Source organism: Saccopteryx leptura, chromosome 3 (assembly GCF_036850995.1).
Source record: "Saccopteryx leptura isolate mSacLep1 chromosome 3, mSacLep1_pri_phased_curated, whole genome shotgun sequence".
In the NCBI taxonomy this organism is placed as follows: domain Eukaryota; kingdom Metazoa; phylum Chordata; class Mammalia; order Chiroptera; family Emballonuridae; genus Saccopteryx; species Saccopteryx leptura.
In genome coordinates, this window is record NC_089505.1 from 336,730,842 (window position 1) to 336,754,296 (window position 23,455).

The 23,455-nt window shown below is 45.3% G+C and overlaps 1 protein-coding gene across 4 annotated transcripts in view; it reads left to right on the plus strand.

Moving 5' to 3' along the window:
* Positions 1–23,455, plus strand: part of VPS13B (vacuolar protein sorting 13 homolog B) — an 887,459-nt gene that overhangs the window by 850,316 nt on the left and 13,688 nt on the right. For all 4 annotated transcript variants that reach the window (XM_066379210.1, XM_066379212.1, XM_066379209.1 and 1 more), the window contains exons 55-58: positions 9,635–9,753; positions 14,481–15,286; positions 19,866–20,042; positions 22,067–22,237. In XM_066379210.1, the coding sequence (XP_066235307.1) occupies positions 9,635–9,753; positions 14,481–15,286; positions 19,866–20,042; positions 22,067–22,237 (1,273 nt within the window). The remainder of the gene's footprint in view (positions 1–9,634; positions 9,754–14,480; positions 15,287–19,865; positions 20,043–22,066; positions 22,238–23,455) is intronic.

The window sequence follows — 23,455 nt, forward strand, 5'->3', positions numbered from 1 at the left end:
TCACGGATTTTGGTTTATAGCTGAAGAACCAGGGGAAGTTATTGAATTGTTTATGGAAAGCAATTTCTGAGCAGTTTGAGTTAAGAAGGTTGAGCAGTTTGAACCCTAAAATTGCAAATTAAAATGATCCTTTTGCAGGTGGCTTCTCTTCTAAAAAGATCCAGTAGATTTTCATCATCTTGGGCTCTTAGCACAAGTGTGGAGTGGGGTAGGTCACTGTCCTTGCTGTTGCCTCTCAGATAGTGTGTGGGTGCAGGGCAGGGAGAAAGGGCAGTCCTTCATGTTTACAGAGCTCTGTGCCATTCACAGAGTGCTGGCACTCCACAGTCGGCATTCTTTCACTCACTTACTCCATAAACTTTTATTAAGGGCCCGTGAAGGGCCAACCAGATCCTCTGCCCTGAGTAAGGCGTCATAGTTCCTGAGTAACTAAATTAATGTCATCAAGTGTGCTAAGTCCTAAGACAGAGCCTTTGATCGCCACCAAAATTCTAAACTGGTGCAGTAACTTTTATTTATCTTGACACACAGGAGAGGGTTGAGGCTTACAGAATAATCAGCCAGGTGGCATGTCCCTGACTAAGCAGGGTCAGGCTGGAACCTGAAGCTGCTCATATGTAGCCCCTGCATCAAGCTGAGGTTACTGTCTCTCTTTTGGAGTCCTGGCCTGGCTACAGATATGCTACCAGACAGTTCATAAAAGCATGGATGGGTTAGCAGAGGTTCTGTAAGTTCCCCTTTTACTTAGTGCAAGAGTCCTTTCCATGACACTGTACCTCCGGGGCCTCCCAGGCTCACGGCCAGGCCTCATCTGCAGTGACCGAGGAAGCCTGTGCTGGAGCTGCTGAGACTGTCCCTCCGTGGTGTTCGCTCGCTCGTCCCTGGTTTGCTCTCTGGAACATCACAAATTATTTACTTCCCTCCAGCGGCGACACCACCGTCGTCTGAAGGCAGCTTCAGCGGCTTCTCCGAGCGTTCTCTTCTCCAGACAAACACTACTGCTGTCACTGCTTCAGGAAATGTGATCGCCAGACCCATCACCAGTTACCCTGCGCTGAACACACTGGTGTGTTATGTTTCCTTTTTAAATCCGGCAGCCGGAATTACACGAGTATTCCAAATGTGGTCTGACCAGCTATTCCCTCCCGATGCTTCCATTAATAAAGTAGAAGATTGAGTTAGCTTTTTATGAACAAGCTCAGACTGTTTGTTATTAGGGAACTTGTGGTGAGCCACATCCCCAGGTCTTTGTCGTATGACTTGCTGTACAGTTGACTTTTTGAACCCATTGATAGGACTTTACATTTATCCCCAGTAAATTAAATCGTGTTGCTATTGGTCCGGTTAGTTTGTTGAAATCACTTAAAAAAAAAAAATGAAGTTGTGATGCTGTCATCTAATGTATTAAGCATAAATAGTAGCTTCCGTTCACTTATAGATGTGGTAAGCATGCATTCTGCATGTCATCTTAGTCATTAATAAATATGTTGAACAGGACAAGGGCAAGTCTACATGCTGTAGTGAATCTCTAGACACTTCCCTAAAGCACGGGCTCAGTCAGCCACTAATACACCAAACTCACATCTAACTCACATCTCTAACATAAGAAGATGGCATCTAAAAGCACTTTTTAGGCCTGACCTGTGGTGGTGCAGTGGATAAAGTGTTGACCTGGAATGCTGAGGTTGCCGGTTCGAAACCCTGGGCTTGCCTGGTCAAGGCACATATGGGAGTTGATGCTTCCAGCTCCTCCCTCCCTTCTCTCTCTCTCTCTGTCTCTCCCTTCTCCCTCTCTCTGTCTCTCCCTCTCCTCTCTAAAATGAATAAATAAATTAAAAAATCTAAAAGCACTTTTTAAACTATACTGTGCAAGATAGTTCTTACCTTGCTTATAAGAATATCATGAGACACGAGACTTACCGGGATCACAAGAAGTTAATCACCTGTTTTGAGCCTCTACTATATTCTTTTCATCCTTATCCAGCCCTTTCTACCTTGATTATCTTAGAAATTCATCTGCCTTCTTTTTCTCTCTGGAAGAGAGAAATTTTTTAATTTTTATTTTTTTGCAAGAGAGAGGGAAAAACAGGAAGGGAGAAGCATCAGCTCATAGTTGTGGCACTTTAGTTGTTCATTGATTGCTTTTCATTCGTGCCTTGACCAGGGGGCTTGGGCTTCAGGCCAGTGACCATGGGATCATTCTGGTGATCCCACGCTAAGCTGGTCATACTGCGCTCAAGCCTGCAACCTTAGGGTTTCTAACCTGGGTCCTCAGCGTCCCAGGTCGATGCTCTATATCTACTGCGCCACCACCTGGTAAGGCTGGAGGATCTAATCCTTCTCACAGCTTTAGCCACTGTCAGCCAGCCACTCCCAGGTAACTATCTCTGGCCCCCTCATCCTTGCAGCTCCAAATCTGTATTTCTTACCAACATCTCCACCTGAAAGACCCAGTTGAACCCAGCTTCAGTGCTGGGAAGCTTTATAACTACCTGATTATCGCTGGATTGTCATAGATAGCCTGGAAGTGGGCAAAAGAGAAAAGGAAAGAAAGGAAGAGACTTGTAAGAGTATTTTTAGTTATTCCTTTTGTATCATCTTGTAACTTCTTTACTCAGTGAAATTACACTGGAATAATTTTTAAAAATATTATATGTTGGATATATATATAAATCATGTTAATAAAGATAACAATATATAGAAAATCACAAATTACGTTTGTGTTTCTTATTTTTAATTATAGAAGATAACACACTTACTAAGGGGAAGGCAGGACCCAGGCCTCAAATAGTATTCTTATAACCACATATGTAAGAGAAAATCTTACTGATGAGAGTACTCTAACAGATACAAATGGCCACAGAGTATCTCCGCAATGTTTTGTGCTAAAATCAGCACCACTCTTCCTATATGTTGCCCATGGCCCTCCATACACACTCCCGTGCTACCAGTGTGAAGTGAGGGAAGTAAAACGTTACTACATGACGGCCTTGATCAAGACCGGCTGGCTCCTGCGGCAGTAACAAACAACTGGAAAGTCTCCTTGGCCATCGTTCAGTAATTTATCCTTTCCCCACACAGAACAAACAAATCTCCCCAGGGTTCTAGCCAGTCACCACATCCCACTGGAAATCTAGAACTGAGCGAGGCTCCCTTAGTCTGGATGTGACTCCTTTCTTTCTAGAGACCTATGAACGGGCCTCTTCCCCCTTTCCTCACCAATTTACAGGACAGGATAACAGTAATAGTCTCTCCAGAAAAAGGAAGGTAAGAGACATACAGCATCCTGATCAATGGTGGTGCAGTGGATAGAGCATCAACCTGAGACTCTGAGGTCCCAGGTTCAAATCCCCAAGGTTGCTGACTTGAGCGCAGAGCGCAGACTCGTCAGCTTGAACATGGGGTGGTCAACTTGAGCATGGGTTCATTGAAATGACCCCATGGTCACTGGCTTGGTGCCCAAGGTCGCTGGCTTGAGCAAGGGGCACTGGCTCAGCTTGAGCCCCCCCCCCCCCCCATTAAGGCATAAATGAGATGTTATCAGTGAACAATTAAGTGACAAGTTGATGCTTTTCATTTCTCTCCCTTCCTGTCTCTTGCTATCTCTCAAATTAAAATTTAAAGAAAAAAAATTTAAAAGACATATAGCAGCCTCTTATCCCTGAAAAATCTGGAATTTTGAGAGCACATATTGTGGGATGAATACCCTGGAAGCAAGGCGTATTCTTTGAGCCCTGTTTCTGTTTTTGGAAGAGCTCTCTCCCCATTATTCTTCCAGTCCTTGTATCTACTCTCAGAGCTCTGCCTTGGCCAAAAGTGAAGCTTTTGGCATCTCAAATAATCAGTCTGTTTTTGTCTAGGTTCATGAATTTATTGGGCAGTAGCAATTTCTCAAAAACTCAGTAGACTTCTTATCTAGCTGATTCCAGAGAATTCCATGTACCAGTAATCACATGCGTGGTACTTTTTAAAGACATATTTCTGCGCTATGTCACTTCCTTGCTTCTCTCTGGGTAAATGTTTTTCTGCGTCACTTTAACAATCAAGATGTTTTAACCATGAGTGTGCACCCTGTAGGCCCTAAGGCTGAGTACTCATCTGCCTTCACAGTCAAAGACAAAACCTCTTGTAGTTTGGGGTTTAAAAACATTTCTAACTTTGCAAGGCCCTGAATTTCTGGAATCTCTCTATTCCCTTTCATTTTATTACAAGCTGACCAGCTTGTAATTCTTGTCTGAATGCGTCTCTTCTTCCTAGTTCATCGCCAGACGCAGCCAGCGGGAACCAGTGCACAATGCTAGTGTTTGGTTTCCAGACCTCATCTTAGAGCTACCAATTTATTAGATTTATGGTCTCCCTCCCAAGTAATCTCAGACAACAGTTTTACTAAATGTCTTGACACTTCCTAACATAAATCTACATTTTTGTAGGCTCAATATCAATTTCCACTTAAATTAAGCTAAAAACTTATATTTTTGGTTTTTGCTAGAACCCTACTTTTAGTACCAATATCTGTATTATTAAGATGGGCTAGGTCAGTGGTCAGCAAATTCATTAGTCAACAGAGCCAAATATCAACAGTACAATGACTGAAATTTCTTTTGAGAGCCAAATTTTTTAAACTTAAACTATATAGGTAGGTACATTCCTTATCGAGGTCGCGCCCACACGTGGTATTTTGTGGAAGAGCCACACTCAAGGGGCCAAAGAGCCGCATGTGGCTCACAAGTCACAGTTTGCTAACCAGGGGGCTAGGTTATGCTGTCTACCTACTATAATCCTAGAATTTACTTCTTGCCCACACCATGTGCCTAGTGTTTGTCATTTGGGAACTCTGTTTTACAAATTCATTCAGGGATCAGGTTGATGGGCCCATTATTTTCCATCTTCCCCATTGTAACAAACCATGTCAAAACTTACAGGCTTGAAGCAACAGTGGTTGACTTCTAGTGAATCTGAGGACTTGTTGGGTGATTACTGTAAGCTAAGCCTGGGGTCCAGGGTACAGCTGCGTCAGCTGGAGGTTTGGCTGAGGGGTGAGTTCACCTGGGGAATCTGGGCATCGCTTTTACCATGTTGTCTTTTCTCCGTAGGAAACTAACTCTAGCTCCCTCGCATGGTAGTAAGAGGGCAAACCCGGCCCTGGCCGGTTGGCTCAGTGGTAGTCATCAGCCTGGTGTGTGGAAGTCCTGGGTTTGATTCCTGGCCAGGGCACACAGGAGAAGTGCCCATCTGCTTCTCCACCCCTCCCCCTCTCTTTGCATCTCTCTCTTCCCCTCCTGCAGCCAAGGCTCCATTAGAGCTCCATGGTCTCCGCCTCAGCGCTAGAATGGCTCCAATTGCAGTGGAGCAACGCCCCAGAGGGGCCAAGCCTCACCCCCTGGTGGGCATGCAGGTGGATACCGGTCAGGCACATGCGAGAGTCTGTCTATCTGCCTGACCCCCCCCCCCCCCGCTTCTCACTTCAGAAAAATACAAAAAAGAAAGAAAAAAAAGAGGGCAAACCCCAGTATGCAAGCTTCATCAAGCTGCTCTTGCCTCATGTTGACTGACACCCCATTAGCTGAAGAAAGTCACGTGGCCGTGCTCTCTGTCAGTATGGGAAGGACTAAACAAAGGCATGAATACTGGGAGGAGCAGATCCTTGGCTGTGTAACACTCTACCACAACCATTTAGAGCCGAAGTTAGCCAACTTTTTTTTAAGATCTAGATCAGTGGTTCTCAAAGTGTGCGCCAGCGCACACTGGTGCGGCCCTATAAGATTTTCAGGTGCTCCCTATGGTATTCCAGAGAAATGTGTGCCTGTTGGGGACCAAAAAACCAACAGGGATTATGGAGTTTAGATTTTGGGGGGACAGAGGTGTGGGGAATTGGCTGTAAGCTGACAGTCTGCCCAACCTCCCACCTCACTTGCCTGATTAGATTGCAAAGTGCTGTTAAGCTGTGGTGCTGGATTGTTTACACTGCCCCCCATGTTCCCCGGAAAGACTGGAGGCAGGTTTCTTGTATCCTTTTTTTGGTATAAAGTTAAGATGATATGTATGGTGGGGGTTTTGGATTGATGATTAAACATAAGGAATTGTCAAATGAAGCCTTTTGGATTTCTATAAAAGAAGAATATGTGGCAATATCTAAAAAAACTTTGAACATTTTACTACAATTTTCAACATCCTATTTATGTGAATTAAGATTTTCTACCCTCAACACAATGAAGAGTAAAAAGAGAGGAATTCTTCAATGTATTGATGAGGAAATGAGAGTTTGCCTTTCAAATATATGCCCAAACATTGAAGAAATCACTGGGACACATCAGGCTCATGATTCTCAGAAACACAAGAATGAAAAAACTTAACACATTCGCGCTGGGACCTGCCGAATTTACTAAATCTTACTAAGAATGTATCTATATATATAAAAAGATAACTTCTTTGTCATTTTTAATTTTATCCCCTCTTTTTTACGAATTCTAAAAAGCATAACAAAAAATGTAACATAAAAATGTTTTTTAATGTCAGAATAAATTTAATTTTGTCATATTTATTTCATTTAATTACCATAAAAGCACACTTGGACTTTGTATATTTTTCTTTAATATTTGACTTAATTATTATAACATATTTCTCAGAAATTTGTATATAGTGCGCTTACCATTATTTGTAGGATTTTAAATGCACCCCAACTTCAAAAAGTTTGAGAACCACTGGTCTATATAGTAAATATTTTAGGCTTTGCAGGCCATACAGCCTTTTTTCATGATTTCTCAGCTCTGCTGTTAGACAGTCAGTGTGTAAAGAAATGAACAGAGATGTGTTCCAATAAAACTTTATTTATCAAAATAGACAGCAGAACAGGTTTGGTCTGCCATGAATCTGGAATATTCAGAAAGCTGGCTTTTTTGTGCTTTACCTCAGAAGCAACACATGTCAGTTCATTGCCCAAAACTAGTCACATGGCCATACCTAATTGCGAGAGGGTGAGGAGTAGAATCCTGCTCTGTGCCTAGAAAGAGAGGGCATCTAGGTGTGGGTGGACACTAGAAGTCTCTACCACAGGAGCTATGTCCATTCAGATCTTTACTAAGTACCAGGCACTTGGCTATAAGTACTGAAGAAAACAGACACAGCACCGTTGCAGTTTCTAAACTGAGAGGGGGAAGCATTTCCTACAGCTCTGCCCTGAAGCTGTCAGTTATTTTTTCTCTCATTATTTGTGCACTGGCTTTTTCATAACCTGAGCTGTGAGCAGCGTGAGGGCGTGGTTCTATCTTCTAGGTGCCTGATACGGTGACTGCCTCAGTGTGAGTCCTCTGTAAGTGTCCAATGATTAATTGAATGACTGAATGATCGAACCATCAGACCAAAACAAGGGTTTGTTTTAAACTTCTGGAAGACCTGATTGTAGATACCTCATCCCTCTGCTACTTTGTTACCTAACTCCTTAGTCCTTCAAGCTGCCACTGACCAAGAGGCTTTCCATTGTGAGTTGTTTCCCCACATGTAAAAAGAGACGAGGATAGGCTCCAAGAATTAAAGTCAGTATCTCTTCTATTCTAACAATAAGAGAAAGGGGCATCCAGCAAAACTTTCTTTTCAGAAGGGAAAGATGTGCCTTCAAGGTTTGGGTGGCTTTGCTTGCTTTCAGAGCTTCTTGGGCAGTTAACAGAAACCACATCAACTTACCTTATTTTCACTATCTTAGAAAGAATAACTATCCTTCTGTAGTAATGCCTGAAGATCGCTTTGACAATGAGCAGAAAAATAAATATTTCCCTCTCTGATTCCCTCCTTCCCTCCTTCCCTCCTTCCCTCCTTTGAAGGGTGGTGGTTCTGGTTTTCCATGGGGCTTGCTACACCCTCGTGTCTCACCGAAGTTATGAACAGTCACTGAGAGAAGGGAATATCTGGGAGCCAGGGCCTCAGAAAGGCTCGTGCCAAATGAATAATCTCGTGCCTGTAAGCCCCAAAAGACAGATCGCTTACTTTACTTAGCATATAAAATAATGGCATTTATAAATGTGTTTCTCAAAGAATACCTGTTTTAGAGTTGTGAGCTGAGCTATTTTTTAAGTTGGCTGCATTCCAAATTTTATCATACTCAAGTTCAGTTCTTACTCTAGAACAAAGGGAAAATTTAGGATTCAGAGTCTTTAGAAACAGGTATGTTGGCATAGCAATCCATTGGGAAACACGTCCATAGAGATTACAAAGTGACTTGACTCCTGCCCTCAAGAAGTTGACAGTCTAGTGATTGAGTCAGGTGTAAAAACAGATGATGTGATACAACAGTACTATTTGTGATCAAATAGAAATACAGTCACAGTACTGTGGGAATGAGGTGGAGTATGGTATCAAGCTGAAGAAAGGAACAGGAAAATTAGAGAGTGGAATAAAGTGTTCATCATCTCTATGTACAGAAATACAGAGGAGGATGAAAGGACTGTATGGGGAAAAGCGTGTTCTAGGCCCAGGGAGGCTGAGTGTCAGGACCTAAGCCAGAGCAGTCGCCGGAGAATGGAGAAGGCACCGGGTCAGGCTGCAGGGGAGCTGGAGGCGCTGGGACCAGCAGCGTGACGTGGCCGAGGAGGCAGACGGGCAGGTGCCGTGGGGACTGAAGATGGTCAGGATTTTCTAACAAGAACAAAGCCCAGTGATCTTGAAGTGGCTTCCAAATTTGAGTCTGTGACTCTTTCCTATGGTTCTACATACACTCCTGGTAACTCTTCGTTTGGTCAAAATTAGAATACAAAACCTACCTTGCTTTCTTCATCCAGGAATTTTCAGTGTTCTGTTTGCTGTCTTAATAATAAGGTTCCAGGTTTGACTGAACTGATACTCAGATCATCTGAATCGGCATTCTGAAACTTAAGGAGGTTCTTGCCTGTACCCTCAAGTAATGCGGGCTGTGAACAGGTTGTTCTTGGAGTTGTTTTTCAAATAGTTCTGTTCTGTTTTCAAATATTTATCCATTTAATATACATTGGTATTTATGGCTGAAAGGATGTCTGTTCTGCTGGCCTGGCACCCGGCTTCTGAGACAGAACTTTTTTTTCATCTCAGTCCATTTTCTCACTGTAGAAAATTTAATTTAGATGCCAATCGAATGAAGTTATCTGATGGTCTTGTGATAGATTATGTGAAGGACCTTGGGAGGGTTATGACATGCCTTGCTGGTAGGTTCGTGGGTAGGTTTTTGTACCCCCAGCATAGAAGAGCATCCTTGTGGTAATAATGCAACACTCAAGAGCCTGAAAGTGTTTTGCATATTGCGTTTGAGGTCCGGAGTTTTAGAGGTTTGTCTGCCGCAGAAATTCATATGCACACATGTGGCTGGGCTCCAGCCCTTACCGGCTTATTTGCCAGGTTCAAGGGAGCAGAGAATGAAGACACTCATGCCCCATCATCCATCATTTTTTTTTCTATGAACCTTACAGCTGGATATTGAAAAATCTGGATTTGATCTTTCTTTTCTCTTTTTCATTTCAAGTCAACTGAACATCCTGTACACATGGATATAAAGAAATATAACCAGGAAGTGTCTGTGGTATTGAATCAGAACTGAGACGTTTAAAGTCGGTCATTTCCACCGTTGTTCCTTATTCCTTTTTAGTTCATATATTGAATATTCTTTTTTCAGGTTGTGTTCCTGACTGGCTTTGGCTATGTATATGTGGACATTGTCCATCAGTGTGGCACTGTCTTCATCACTGTGGCACCAGAAGGAAAAGCAGGACCTATTTTAACAAATACCAACAGGTAGGTGTAATTTTTATTCCAGTGGCAGTATAGTAAGCCTTCTCATTCTGAAGTTGTAAGCCTGTGGTTTACGATTTTTTTGTCATCCCCAGATAGACATTAAAGTTTGGCTAATTATTGTGTAATCCATCAGGATTTGGTTATTAGCACAAAATCATATCTGTAAGAAGTAAGTCTTACTTGATCACCCCTTCCAGTTTTTCTGTGATATTAGCAAACTGATTTGCAAATTAAAGTGTGCATATTAAAATTATTCTCTCTCATTAGCATGAAATTCAAATTAATATTTCTGTATCCATATGACAACCTAGTAATTAGACTTCGCAATCAGAGCTACATCGAAATAAATGCACCTGGCAGGGCCATATTTGCCATCAGGTTTTACAAACGTGAATCAAAGAGGTAATATCCTTAATTTAAAAGAACTCATATAATTCGTAGGAATAGTATGAAGGTAAACTCTTCTTCCAAAAATTAAATAAGGACAAAAGACATGAAAAGAAAATTCTAGAAAAAGGAAATACAAGTAATCAAAGAAATACATATTTAAATAAGATATTACTTATCAAATTAACAATATGTTTCATCATATATAGTCCTAGTAGAAGTGTGAATTGTTACCATTTTCTGGAAATCACTTTAGAAATAAGTATTAAGAGTTTTAAAACCCCTTTGGCTTGGAAATTCCAATTGTAAGAGTTTGAGTTAAAGCAATAATTGGAAAAGTAGGCAGAAATATATGCAGAAAGATATTTATCACAATGCCAATTATAATGGCAAAATATTCAGAGTACAAATCCCCATCCTGTGTGTTATATGTGGATAATATGTAAATGTACCATAAGTGGTATGTCCACAGAAAATAGGCCTAGAGGAGGATTGAGGTGGAAGGGAAAGATGCATGTGATAGACCTTAAATAGAGAAAGGAACATGAGGTTGAGTATATGAAGATTACCTTAGTCAGATGTCGTATGTACATATAGGGGGTCCTCAGGTTATGACACAGTTCTGTTCTTACGACAGTGATGTAAGCCGAATTTTGGTATAAGTTGAAACATGCCCTATCCTAAATCATTTACCGATCCTAACACAGTTCTGAAATTATAATCTAGAACATTAAAACACAGAAAAAGGAAAAGGGCATAAATATACTCTACTGTAGTTACAGAAAATATGACAATGAGTGTAAAAAAATAATTCCTTACCTTTATTCCTGTGGTTAGCTTGCACACTGGAAGGGGCATTGCAGTGTGCAAGAGAGGGACCTATCAGGAGGGGGAAGCTGGAGAGGCAGGAGAACCTGCAGAAGGTGCTGGAGACGCTGGGTCAGGTGAATCAGGATTGCCTAAGGAACATGCAGGAGATGCTGGAGGTGATCCTACCTGTACCACAGGTGTTTCGTCTCAAGAAGCTGATGTAGAAGGTACAGGATTTGTTACAGGACTTGTTACAGGCCTCTCTACCTTAAAGAATTGTTCCAGGCTAGTCTGTAAGTACAACATAATTCATAAGTACAGTGTTACCGGCATAAGCCGAAACACTCACAGCTCAATTTTTTAAAGTTTTTATGGGCATGAGCATTGTAAACTCAAAACGTCATATATTGAGACTGTCGTAACCTGAGGACCCCTGTATATGTGTACATGCATAAATGTGCATACACACATTCTCTGTCGTACCTACACATACAAACACACACACAGAAAACATTTCAAGCAATCCTGAAAAGAAAGAAGGAAAATTTTTAATAGATGTAGGGCTATCGGTGATTATTATTTAATAATTTTATGTATTTCTATTTTTTACAGTAAAGGTTTATTTTGTAATCAGAAAAAATAATTTATTATTAATTTTATAAAATACAAAATAATACATTTGTTTGTGCCTTTTTTTTAAGTTTCTTGCTTTTCTTTTTTTTTTTTTTCTTTTTCAAGTGAGAGGAGGGTAGATATAGACTCCTGCATGTGCCCCAACCGGGACCCACCTGGCAATCCCTTTTCTAGAGCCAATGCTCTGCCCAACTGGGCCATGCTCACAACTGAGCTATTTTTTAGTACCTGAAGCAGAGGCTCCACAGAGCCATCCTCAGCACCCAGGGCTGATGCACTCAAACCCATCAAGCCATGGCTGTGGGAGGAGTAAAGAGAGAAAGAGAGAGAAGGGGAAGGGGAAGGGGTGGAGAAGCAGATGATCACTTACTCCTGTGTGCCCTGACCAGAAATGAAACCCAAGACATCCACATGCCATGCCAATGCTCTACCACTGAGCCAACTGGCCAGGGCCCAAGTTTCTTGCTTTTCATACATGGTTAGGAACTCATTAATTTTGACCCTGATGAATTATTATTAATATGAATTTATAGTATTTCAAACAAAGTTGGGTAGAATATTTTCTTTGCTTATAAGTGTTTGTAAAATAATAATGGCATAACCGAATTAGAGACTAAACTTTAAATTGTGTAATACAAAGTTTCAGGTCTATCCAAGAATCTCCAAAATATTTTATCTAAGACGTTAGTAGAGCATTGTTAGTGACAATAGCAACAATCCACACAGTCAGTGCTAGAAACAGGAAAGTCACAAGTGTTTACTGGCACTTCCTTAATCCATTTATTGAACAAATGTTTTCAAGTGCTTGCTAGACAGATGCCGGGGGCCGTTCTGGGGGTCGTGGCCCATCAGTGAACAGAAACCCAAGTCCCTGCTCCTGAAGAAACCACGTTCTCATGGGCATGGAATGGGAAAACAAAAACTAAATATAATAAAAAAGGAAATTTTATGGTGATCATGAATCTAAATTTATTTCATTCTAATAGAATGTGAAGAAGGTTGGCATTCTGCAGATATGAAAACAGAGCCCAGTAAGAAGGACATAGGGACAGAGCAGCTAGTTGTTTTTTTTTTTTAACTGTTCTAAGTCTCACCAAGAGTTGACATCTGAGCAAAGACCTGAAGGCAGCAAGAGGGTTATCATGTGGCTGGGGTGGGGGGCTCTCCAGACAGAGGGCCCAGTCAGTGCAGAGGTCAGAGCAGTGTGCCTGGCGTACTGGAGAAGTGTAGGGGAGGCCAGTGTGGGCTCAGTGGGGCGGGTGAAAGTAAGTAGACCGTACCGAGGTCCGAGAGATCAGGCTGGAAGGAGGGGACTTGTGTAAGGCTTAGCTTTAATTCTGAGTGAAATGGGGAGGTCATTGGAGTTTTCTGAGTAGAGAAGTTTCATGACCTGGCCTAAAATTTTAGAAAATGGTTGGCTGCTTTGTTGGAATAAGACTGTAGAGAAGCATAGGCAGAAACATGGAGACCAGTTGGGAAGTTATTAGTTACTCACAGTAGGGAGACAAGAAGTGGTCAGCTTCTGGGTGTCCTTTTAAGGACCAGCCAGTGGGGTTCCCCTGATTCATTGGATAAAGGTTGAAAATAGAGGCATCAAGGAAGAGTCCAAAATTTTTGGTCTAAGCAATTGGTAGAATGTAGTTGCCATTAACTGAGATAGGAAAGTCTCTATGTAGACTTGGGGATAGGGTCAAAAGCTTGATTACGGACATGACAAGGTGAGCAGTGTTTAGTCATGTAAGTGACTGTGCATGGGCAGTTATGTGTATACGAATGTAGTTCAGGGGGCGTTCTTGGCTAACTACGTGACTTTGGAAGTCATCGGCATGTAGATGACTTTTCAAGCCATGAGACTGGACAGTATTTCCAAGGGGGTGAGTGGAGGTGGAGAAGAGGACCAAGAGCTGGGCTATGGGCACCTGAACTGTAGGAAGTCGGGTGGAGAGGAGGGAGCCACATAAGTGACTGAGCATGGGGGAGCAGAGGTGGAAGGTGGAAGAGAAGACACATAAAGAAATTATTTCCAGAAGGAGGGTGTTATCGACATCAAATGCTACTGTAGGTTGAGTGAGCTTTAAACTGAAAGGCCACCATTTGATTTAGCCATGTGGGAATCACTGGTGACCTTAAGGAGCATTGGTTTAGTAGACAGGTGAGGGGTAGAAGGCTGCTTGGAGCAAGGTTGAGAGAAAATGGAAGGAGAGGAATAGGAGACAATATGTATAGAAAGTTCTTTGGAGTTTGTGTGTGTGTGTGTGTGTGTTTGTAAGAGGGATCAGAAAAACAGGTGGTAGCTAGAGGAAGTAGTGGAGTTACGAAGAGAGAGTTTTTAAGATAGGAGAAATAACAGCATGTTCATAAGCTGCTAGTAATAATGACAGATGAGTGTTGCTCTGGGGGGGGGGGGGGACAGAGTGACTCCGTGCACGTGGACACATGAGCTCTAGAAACGGCAGTGAAGAAGGCATGCGGCCTGAGACTCTGGTAGGCAGGCTGTTGTGCTATAGAGTTCATGGTACGTTTTCTTCAGCTGACTTCACTTTCATTTTAAGGAATCTTGGTTGGTTTATTACATTTTTCTGCCTTGTGATGATTATGATAGAGGATTAGTACACAAAGACTAGAGGGATTTTATAGCAAAAATCTGGTGTTGATAGGGAAACACATAGAGAAACATGACGAGAACTTGCAGTAGTCCCATTAGGAACACTTTCCAGTATTGTTGGAGTGTGACCGGCTCTGTCCAGTACATCGTGTCTGAAAGTTGAGTTCTTACTTACGTGTTTCTTACAAGAATCTGATGAAACATCAGGAGGTGTTTAATAAGGCACTCTATTTTTTAAAAAAGGGAAAAAAAGAAGTGAGGAGACTAACATTCTTTTCCTTTTCTCCTCTAGAACTCTGGAGAAGATTGTGACATTTAAAATGTTCATCACTCAGTTGAGCGTGGCAGTGTTTGATGACCTCACCCACCACAAAGTATCATCTGAACTTCTGAGACTCACGCTGGACAATGTCTTTCTCCAAATGGCCCCAGCGGCCGGTCTGCTCCCTGGGGAAGAGCCCTGCGTGGCACCCTTCCAGCTGTCCTGTGTGGAGGTCTGCTGTGGAGACCTGCAGTTGGACAACCAGCTGTATAACAAGTCCAATTTCCACTTTGCTGTCTTGATCTGCCAGGGAGAAAAAACAGAGCCTACTCAGTATTCCAGAATACACAGTCTCCTTGCATCCAGTGAAGATTTGGAAGAATATAAGAAAAAATGTTTTATCAAACTGTGCCTCACCTTAACGGAGAGCGAGAGCATCTTGTTCGATATTAACGAGTTCAGTTTTGAGTTGAAACCTGCCCGGTTGTATGTGGAAGACACGTTTGTGTACTACATCAGAACTTTGTTTGAGACCTACGTTCCCCACGGCAGCCTGGGCTGTCACCCCGCGCCGCTCTCAGCAGGTGGACAGGCATTGCCCCTGCAGGTCAGACAGCACGCCAGGGCCTTGGTGAACCCTGTGAAGCTGCGGAAGCTGGTGATCCAGCCAGTGAGCCTCCTCGTCAGCATCCACGCCTCCCTGAAGCTCTACATCGCCTCCGACCACACTCCGCTGTCCTTCTCCGTGTTTGAGAGAGGCCCCGTCTTCACCACAGCCAGGCAGCTGGTCCACGCCCTGGCCATGCACTACGCTGCCGGGGCTCTGTTCAGAGCAGGTGAGGACACAGCTGGTGGAAGGGAAGAGCTTCGGGGAAGGGCCTCACGGGCATCCGGGCGCGGAGAGGTGGTACAGCCAGAGGGGACGAGGGTGGGCTTTGCAGGGACGCCCCAATGGATTTTGAAGACTCTTTTTTCATTTTATTTTTTTTTAGATTTTATTTATTCATTTTATTGGAGAGAGAGAGAGAGAGAGAGAGAGAGAGAGAGAGAGAGGAAAGAGAACAGGAGGAGGAGCAGGAAGCATCAACTCCCTTATGTGCCTTGACCAGGCAAGCCTGGGGTTTCGAACCAGCAACCTCAGTATTCCAGGTCGACACTTTATCCACTGTGCCACCACAGGTCAGGCGAGGCCCCAATGGATTTAAATCTAGACTCCACCTCCACTCACTCTAAGGTCTGGGTCAAATTGTGGACCCTCCCAAGTCTCAGTTTTCTCAGCCATAAAATGGATTATTAAGATTTCTGAGAGGATACAATGAAAGTAAACAAAGTGCCCTGAATTTTGCTTAGCACTTACTAACTACTGAAGCAACAGTAGCTGGTCCATTCCTTGTCACATGACTTAGAATTATAATGGAGCAAACGCACGGGGCTCCTTGCAGGTACAAAGCTGTGTTAGCCCGCTCGTGCCGCCAGGAAAATCAGCCCAGGCCCTCCCCTCCTGGGCCTAAAAGAAATGCAGTTCTGGGTCGTTAGTTTTCTTCATTACAGTCCTTCATGAGTAGCTGTAGGAGAGAAATTCAAAAGGGTTTGTTTGCGCATAAGATGCACAAAGAGCCCTCCACCTTCCCAGTGCGGCCCTGCCTTGTCTAGACAGATGGTGGAGAGAAGGCTGTCGGCCTCTGCACAGTCCTGAGCTGGAAAGGTCTGCAGGGCGTGGTCTGAGAACATGTACAACACGTTGTGTGGGAGGACAGTGCTGAAAGTTAAGTGTTGAGGGCCAAGTTGTCTCCAAATACTCTATGGCAGTGATCTTCGACCTTTTTCATCTGTGGCACACATAAAGTAACTACTAAAATTCTGCAGAATACCAAAATATCATTTTATTTTTTTGCTGATCTCACATACACACACACAACAACAATAATAATAATAATAAGCGTAACAACCAGGCAGCTATGGTTGTGTTAGCTGTTGTTATTTTTTTATTTGACACTCTAAGGGAAAAGAGGTCAATGCCCCTGACTGAATAGGTATTGCATGTTTTAAAAATTCTTGCAGCATACCGGTTGAAAATCAGTGCTCGTTGGTAATCAGTGTCAAAACAGACATCCCTGACCTAAAGTGACTCTAAAGCAGTTTCATTGTGACAGTCTGACTCATGTTCCCATGAATTCAAGCAACAAACACCAGCCAGAGCTGGTCTTGTGAGCCCTGTTTGGTAAACAACATGGAAGTCTTACTTTCCGAAAGTAGCAGAAGAGAGAGCCTTTGTAACATTGTATGTGGCAGTGCATCCCGTAGAAGATTAACATTGTAGCAGCAAGCGACCCATGTGGTTGGTAAGATTACATTTTCCCCATAACGAAAGCACAGAGTTAATAGGGCTCCCAGAACTCTTAACTGAAAATGACAAGATCCTGGGAGGGCCCTGCCGGAACTGTTGTTTTGATAGCTTGCACAACAATGAAGAAATATTTCCCTCTTGCTAAGAAATCATTTAAAAATAAGCAGTTAGCATTTCAGATTTAATAGATGGATATATTTATAAACAGTCCCAGAAACTTATCCTTTCAGGCAGTTTTTGCTTTTAACGTGAGAAGCAGGCATGTAGGTTCTGAGCGCTGGTCCGGGGCCGGAGAAGGCAAGCTTCCCTTCCTGCCCCAGCGCGGAGCTGTGATGCGGGAGCCCCGTCTGTGTGTCCGTCGGCACAGAGCTCTGACTGGGGCACCGAGGACCGTGTACCTGCAGCCTGTGTGCTAAAAATGCCTTTGGTTTGTTTTATGCTTTTAATAAGCTTTCCCAAGAACATCCTGTTTGGATTTTTTTGTAATCCACCTAAAAATCTTTCAAGCTTTTATCCCAACCTCATTATATACTGAGACAAGAAATTCTAATAGAGAAGGCCAAGATCTTAGAGCCTCTTGGGAATTCTGTCATTACAAGCCTGTAGACAGTCTGAAGATCATCTGGAGGAAAGCAGTGGTTGAGCGAGTTAGAGATGGGAAACGAGGAGTGACCAGCCCCCAGGTGGAAGAGCCTTCAAGGGAATGTGCCAGCGTTCTCACAGAGGGGACAGGGCTGCCTGGAGTGAACAAGCTGCATAAAGAAACAGCAGAATAGTTAGGAATGAGTAACTAAAGCTAAAGAAAAGAATGTGGGCTTTACAATCTCCTGGGGTCCCTCTCTACCCCCAAGTCTCAGTCTGATGGGAAACCAGACAGACAGACACCCTTTTGCAACAAAATTCCCAAACAAGTAAGCTAAGGATATATTTGCATTTGGAGGGAAACAGTGACTTAAGGAAAGAGTGTCCTGCGACCCGGTCTGCCCTTTGCTGGCCAGCTCAGATGCCACTGAGAAGGAGGTCCGGTCCACTCGTCAGCCTCCCTCAGACGGGGTTCTGACCCAGGAGGCCCGACCTGCCTTCCTGTGTGCAGGGCCTGGTTCCGCCCACTCCGTGCCCTGCACTGGGGTCTCTGCCTGGAAGGAGCTACGTTCTTCTTTCTTTCTTCTTTATTTCTTCATTTTAATTAAATATGTCTAGACCAACCCTCCGCCTCCAGGTGGAACCGTAAAACTATTCCAGGTTAAAGAGCATGTGCTACTGTATTTCTCTACCTCTAGAGCAGGGGTCCCCAAACTTTTTACACAGGGGGCCAGTTCACTGTCCTTCAGACCGTTGGAGGGCCGCCACATACAGTGCTCCTCTCACTGACCACCAATGAAAGAGGTGCCCCTTCTGGAGGTGTGGTGGGGGCCGGATAAATGGCCTCAGGGGGCCGCATGCGGCCCACGGGCAGGGCCGTAGTTTGGGGACGCCTGCTCTAGAGAGTGTTCTCCAAGGAAGAGTATTCCACAGCCTTCCCCAGGACCCAGCCTGCTCATTGCGGCCTGGGCTCTCCAGGTAGGGTGGGTAGGGGGTGTTCAGAATAGGGGGAACCCAGGCTGGAAACCTGGCCCACAGGTCTCACTGCTGGGAGATTGTGAGCAACTGACTTCATCTCTGAGCCAGTTTCCTCCTTTTCCTGCCTGCCCGGGAGACAGCAGAGACGGGTGTTAGCCGTGTCAGAGTCTCCTCTGTCCCCTGAGCCCAGGGAGAGGTTCAGCCACTAGCTAATCTGCATCTATGTACAGGAGATTATAGTACTTCTCTTGCATAATTACCTGTAAGAATTAAAAAATGTTGAATGCCCTCTCGTTTATAATCATCTTTTTTAAACTTATTCCCTCTTCTAACATAAACCCTAGTGTAATCTTCATACAGTTCCGGAGAAGAGAGGTGGTCTTAGTTTTAAGAATGGCCCCCTCCGCAGTCGCCGAGCCTGGGTCCCATTAAGGCTGTGACTGAGCTGCACCCGTGCCTCCCCTGCCCTGGAAGCCGGTGGCGTGACTGAGAAGCTCTGTCACAGGACTGTCCTCCAGGGTTCTGCTGGTGAGGCAGGATTGGCTTCCACGTGGGTTCTGTCCCCAGGGCCTCCCCGTTCGAGTGCTCTCAGCCCTGGGCTGCGGAGGTCACTGGTTACCAGAGAGAGTCCCCTGTTAGGAATGCTCCTCTCCTTAGACTTTGGCCCTCGCCTGCACCTCCAGCCCTCTGGGCAAGAGCCCCCAGGGAGGAAGAGGAAGGGAAGCCACTGGCAGAGGGCACACCACAGCCCCTTCCCACAAGGCAGAGCACGCAGCGACCAGGCCACTGCGCGGCCAGCCCCTGGCATGCCCCCGGCATGGCCCGCTCACGTACACAGCCAGACCCGCAGCTCCCGTCCTGGGGCGTCTGCAGGGAACACTCCCCTCTTGCTACCCTAGTCAGTATGACCATGTCACCGAAGCTTACACAACTGGATCTGGGGTTGAAGGGGAGACATCTGTCTGGCTCTAGCTCTGCTCTAAAGGGAAGCACTCAGCTTGGTAGGATTGGGAAAGATTAAAAGTAACTCTTCCATCTTTGTCATAACTTTGCATCCCCCTTGTAACACCCCATTTAGCATCTGGCCACCTCCCCTGACCAGGCATGTCTGTATCCCAGTGCCTGCCTTCCAGAGGAGGTTTTTAAAGATAAAATCCCCGCCTGCAAACACCTGCAGCCTGAAGGACCGCCCCCCTCCGGAAGGTGGGCTGTGTGTCCCCTGCACACGGTCCCCGTTCGCAGGAGTAAGGGAGGCTCCAGCAGGAAAGTCATATTAAAGCTATTTGTGAGGCTGCCAGAAGGATCACTTTGATTTATAAAGTATGAAAGTTTGCCACATCTGAATTCACAGCGAATGAGTTATTTCCCATATTTTGCTCCAAAGGAGCTTATTACATTCTCAATTCTAGTGTGAAAAATGAATTGCAGGGAAAATGTGTCATTTTTCCCAAATGTTGAAAGTGCTGTATTTAAGGTCTCAGTAACCCTTTCCCTTTGGTCCCTTCCAGGCTGGGTGGTGGGGTCTCTGGAAATCCTCGGCAGCCCGGCGAGCCTGGTGCGCAGCATCGGCAACGGGATCGCGGACTTCTTCAGGCTCCCGTATGAGGGGCTGACCCGGGGCCCTGGGGCCTTCGTGAGCGGAGTTTCCAGAGGGACAACAGCTTTTGTAAAGCATATTTCCAAAGGTAGCTATTTTGTTTCCTTGTAATAATGCCTCATTTCACTTTCCCCTGTCTTATTTTTTATTTTTAAAGAACGTGTTTTAAGTTTCAAATGCATTAGGTTTTCGTCTAGCTTTGTTTGGCTTGTTAGCTTGCAGTGAAATGTTGGATTTGTTGTATATAGTGTCTTATGTTTTAAACAGATCACCGCCTGCCTGTGTAGTGTGTGAAAATGTTTCAGAAACTTCAGAATTTTAAACCTCCCATTGGGAAAACACAGACTGGCTCCACTGTGATTCCATGTGATAAATACAGAAATATTAAAGGTGTTCAGGACTTCTGCTAAACATCAGAAACCCTACACTGCGTTGCCTCATCATGTTTTTTTTAATGTAGATACAGTTGTCATAACTTTTGGGAGACTATGGATACATTTTGACGTGGAAGCCTGTTTGGAGTGAAGCAGCCAACGTGTCCCTAGCATGCCATGTAAACAGTGCCATCTTGTGGCCCAGACGGGTCATCAGCCACAGAAGCCAAAAGGCTGGCTGTGCAACCAGGGTCATGTTTTCCTTTTCTCCCTGTGTTTGCTTGACCATATTTTGGTCAGGTTGGCAGTGACTTTGGAACATTATGACAAAGGCCATCTGAGTCCCCTTTTTTTCTCAGCAGGAAACAGGGAAACAGTTCAAAGGGCTCCTCCCCCAGAAGAGGCTTCTTACTATCAACAGTGCTGCAACTCTGTTATGAGCAGGCAGGTTACAGAAGTCTCTAGAAGGCCTCAGAAGAAGACTTGCACTTGAAATATGAGACCCCGGGATCCATAGAGAGGGGCTGGCAGGAGAACAGCAAGAGCAATAAGCCAGGTTCCCTGGACAATGGCAGGCCCGCTCCCAGGGTTGCGTCCGGGAGCTGTGAGCGGAGCCTCGGAGCTCACGGATGAGTCACTGGTGTGGACACCTCACTCTTGACACTTAAATCTTTGTGGTTCTGTTGTTTTTATTGCAAAATAAGACAACACCTGCTAGTTTGAAGTTTGTCGGTAACTTAGCATGTTGACTCACTGCGGGTTTTTACACTGTGCTCTCCCAGCAAAATCTGTTTGGCTTGTTAGGGAGTGTGTGTGTGTGTGTGTGTGTGCGCGCGCGCGCGCGTGTGTGTGTGTGGGGGGGGATGTGTGCGTGCGCATGTCTTTTTTTTCTTTTCAGATTACTGGTAAAGATGCAGCTGCAAAAACGACATTTTCCATTTCTTCCTCAAACTTGACATCCATAACAGCTGAGCTGATTCATTAGCTTCAGAAACAGGACCATCGATGCCTCTCAGTTTTGCTCATTGAGAACTACACAAACTTGCTGGAGGGGGTTCTGAGTCTGTGAGCGATCCTAAAATAGACTTTTTTAGGAAAAAACCAACAGAATCACAGCTTTCACGTGATTTGCTCCCATTCTTGTCCTTATGTTCTTCAGTTAACATCCTGAATATCAAAATTGTACATATTCTCTGTGGCACAGAAATCGCTTCCTCAAAATGTCAAATGATAAATGTCAGTGTTTCCCTTTACTATGACTGATACAAGGAGGGAATGATTTTGTTCTCAAGGGGAAACATTTTTTTTACAATCTGTCTAAAATTCAGCAAGTAACCTTAACCTTTAAAATCAGAGCAGGCAAATTTTAACCTTCAAAACTGGGCCTCACTGAGGACTTCACAACTGTCTTAGCGAAGCCTTGACGATCACCTAGTAGTAGTGAGTGATAGTTTCATATGAAACTCTAGGGGTTTTCCTGGTAGCAGAGTCTTGCTGACCCCTTTGAGGAGCGCCATCACTGGCCTGAGCAAATGTTTATTTTCACCTCCTTCTCTGAAGGCTGTTGCTTCCAGCTGCCCAAGAGCAGCTACCACCACTCCCCATCCAGCACGTCCAGCAGGCACAGATGTGCATGCACTGCCCCTCTCTCGTTTCCCACAGCCCTCTGGGAGCCCTCGCCCCGGGCTCCACTGTATATGTGACCAGGAGGCCAACCCACGTGCTCTTGTGCCCTCAGGTACCCTCACCTCCATCACCAACCTGGCCACGAGCCTTGCCCGGAACATGGACCGGCTGTCCCTCGATGAGGAGCACTACAACCGGCAGGAGGAGTGGCGGCGACAGCTCCCGGAGACTTTGGGCGAGGGGCTCCGACAGGGCCTGTCCCGGCTGGGCATCAGCCTGCTCGGTAAGGGGCTCGCCGGCCTCCGGCTCTGCCGCAGGGCGCGGACTCCAGCGCTGGGGCGGTTGGGAAGTTCACTGCCTTTCTGCAGACAAGCTGAGGCTCGGTGAGGAGGTCGCCCTCGCCCCGTCCCTGTGCTGAGCCGGTGCGGCTCTGGGACGGGCCCCTGCCCAGCACCAGGGCGCAGCTGGCGCAGGGCTGACCTGTCGGACGCGAGGCTCACCTGCACAAACGCTGAGCTCCGCCCAGCACCAGGGTGCAGCTGGCACAGGGCTGACCTGTTGGATGCGAGGCTCACCTGCACAACGCTGAGCTTCGCCTCCCTTTGCCTCCAGCGTGGCTGTATCTCTGGCCTCCTCGGGGTTCTGCTCTCCAGAAAGGAATCACCGCACAGGAGGCCCCCGAGCGCGGGGGTGTCAGCTCGAGGACAGCAGCACACAGCTGTCTGCTCGTTAAAGTGACTTACAGACGGACCTGCAGCGCGACCCCTCCCCTCCGCAGCGCTGCAGATGCCTGCCTGTCTGGGAAGCACCGGACCAACTGTCTGAGGGACCCGCTTTGTCTTTTTCTTTTAATTTTCTTTTAGGAAATCCAGATCAGCCTGACTCAGGGTAATTACCATTTGTTGAACAGCCAGATGGTATAGTTCGAGGTGAAGATTGCTATGGATATTTCCAAGTATTCCGAGTGTTTGCAAAATAAGTTACTTTGGAAAAATCTATAAAAAGGAAGCTTCAGAGCTGAACTTCTGCAGAGCAGGATTTTTTTCAAGGGTATTTTTTGTTTATTTGTTTGCAAAGGAATTTAAAACTGTATTGCTTGGCAGTGAGCCTGCCCAGCATCTGAAGGAGTGTGCAGCTCCCAGAGATCAAAGTCCCCAGCGAGAGGGAACAGAGGTCAGAAAAGCTGAGCTTGAAAGGTTTGTCCTCCCCAGTCCGCGTTCCAAACCCAGCCCCGCGACTCGCAGCGCGGCCAGCGGAGGCCCTGGGAGGCCGGAGTGACACTTCACAAGAGCAGGTTAGGTTACTGGAAGTGTTTAAGTCCTGACATCCAGTGTGTGTGGCACTGTCACCTAACAGTGCGTGGAAACGGGGAGGCTAACGGCCGGGTGTGGCGCGGCTGGGTAGAGGAGTGGCCCCAGAAGCAATGGGGTTGGTGTGGGGAGTGGCCACGTTCTCAGGAGCCTGCAGACCCCAGACTGGTGTGTCCAGACCCCTTCTTTCT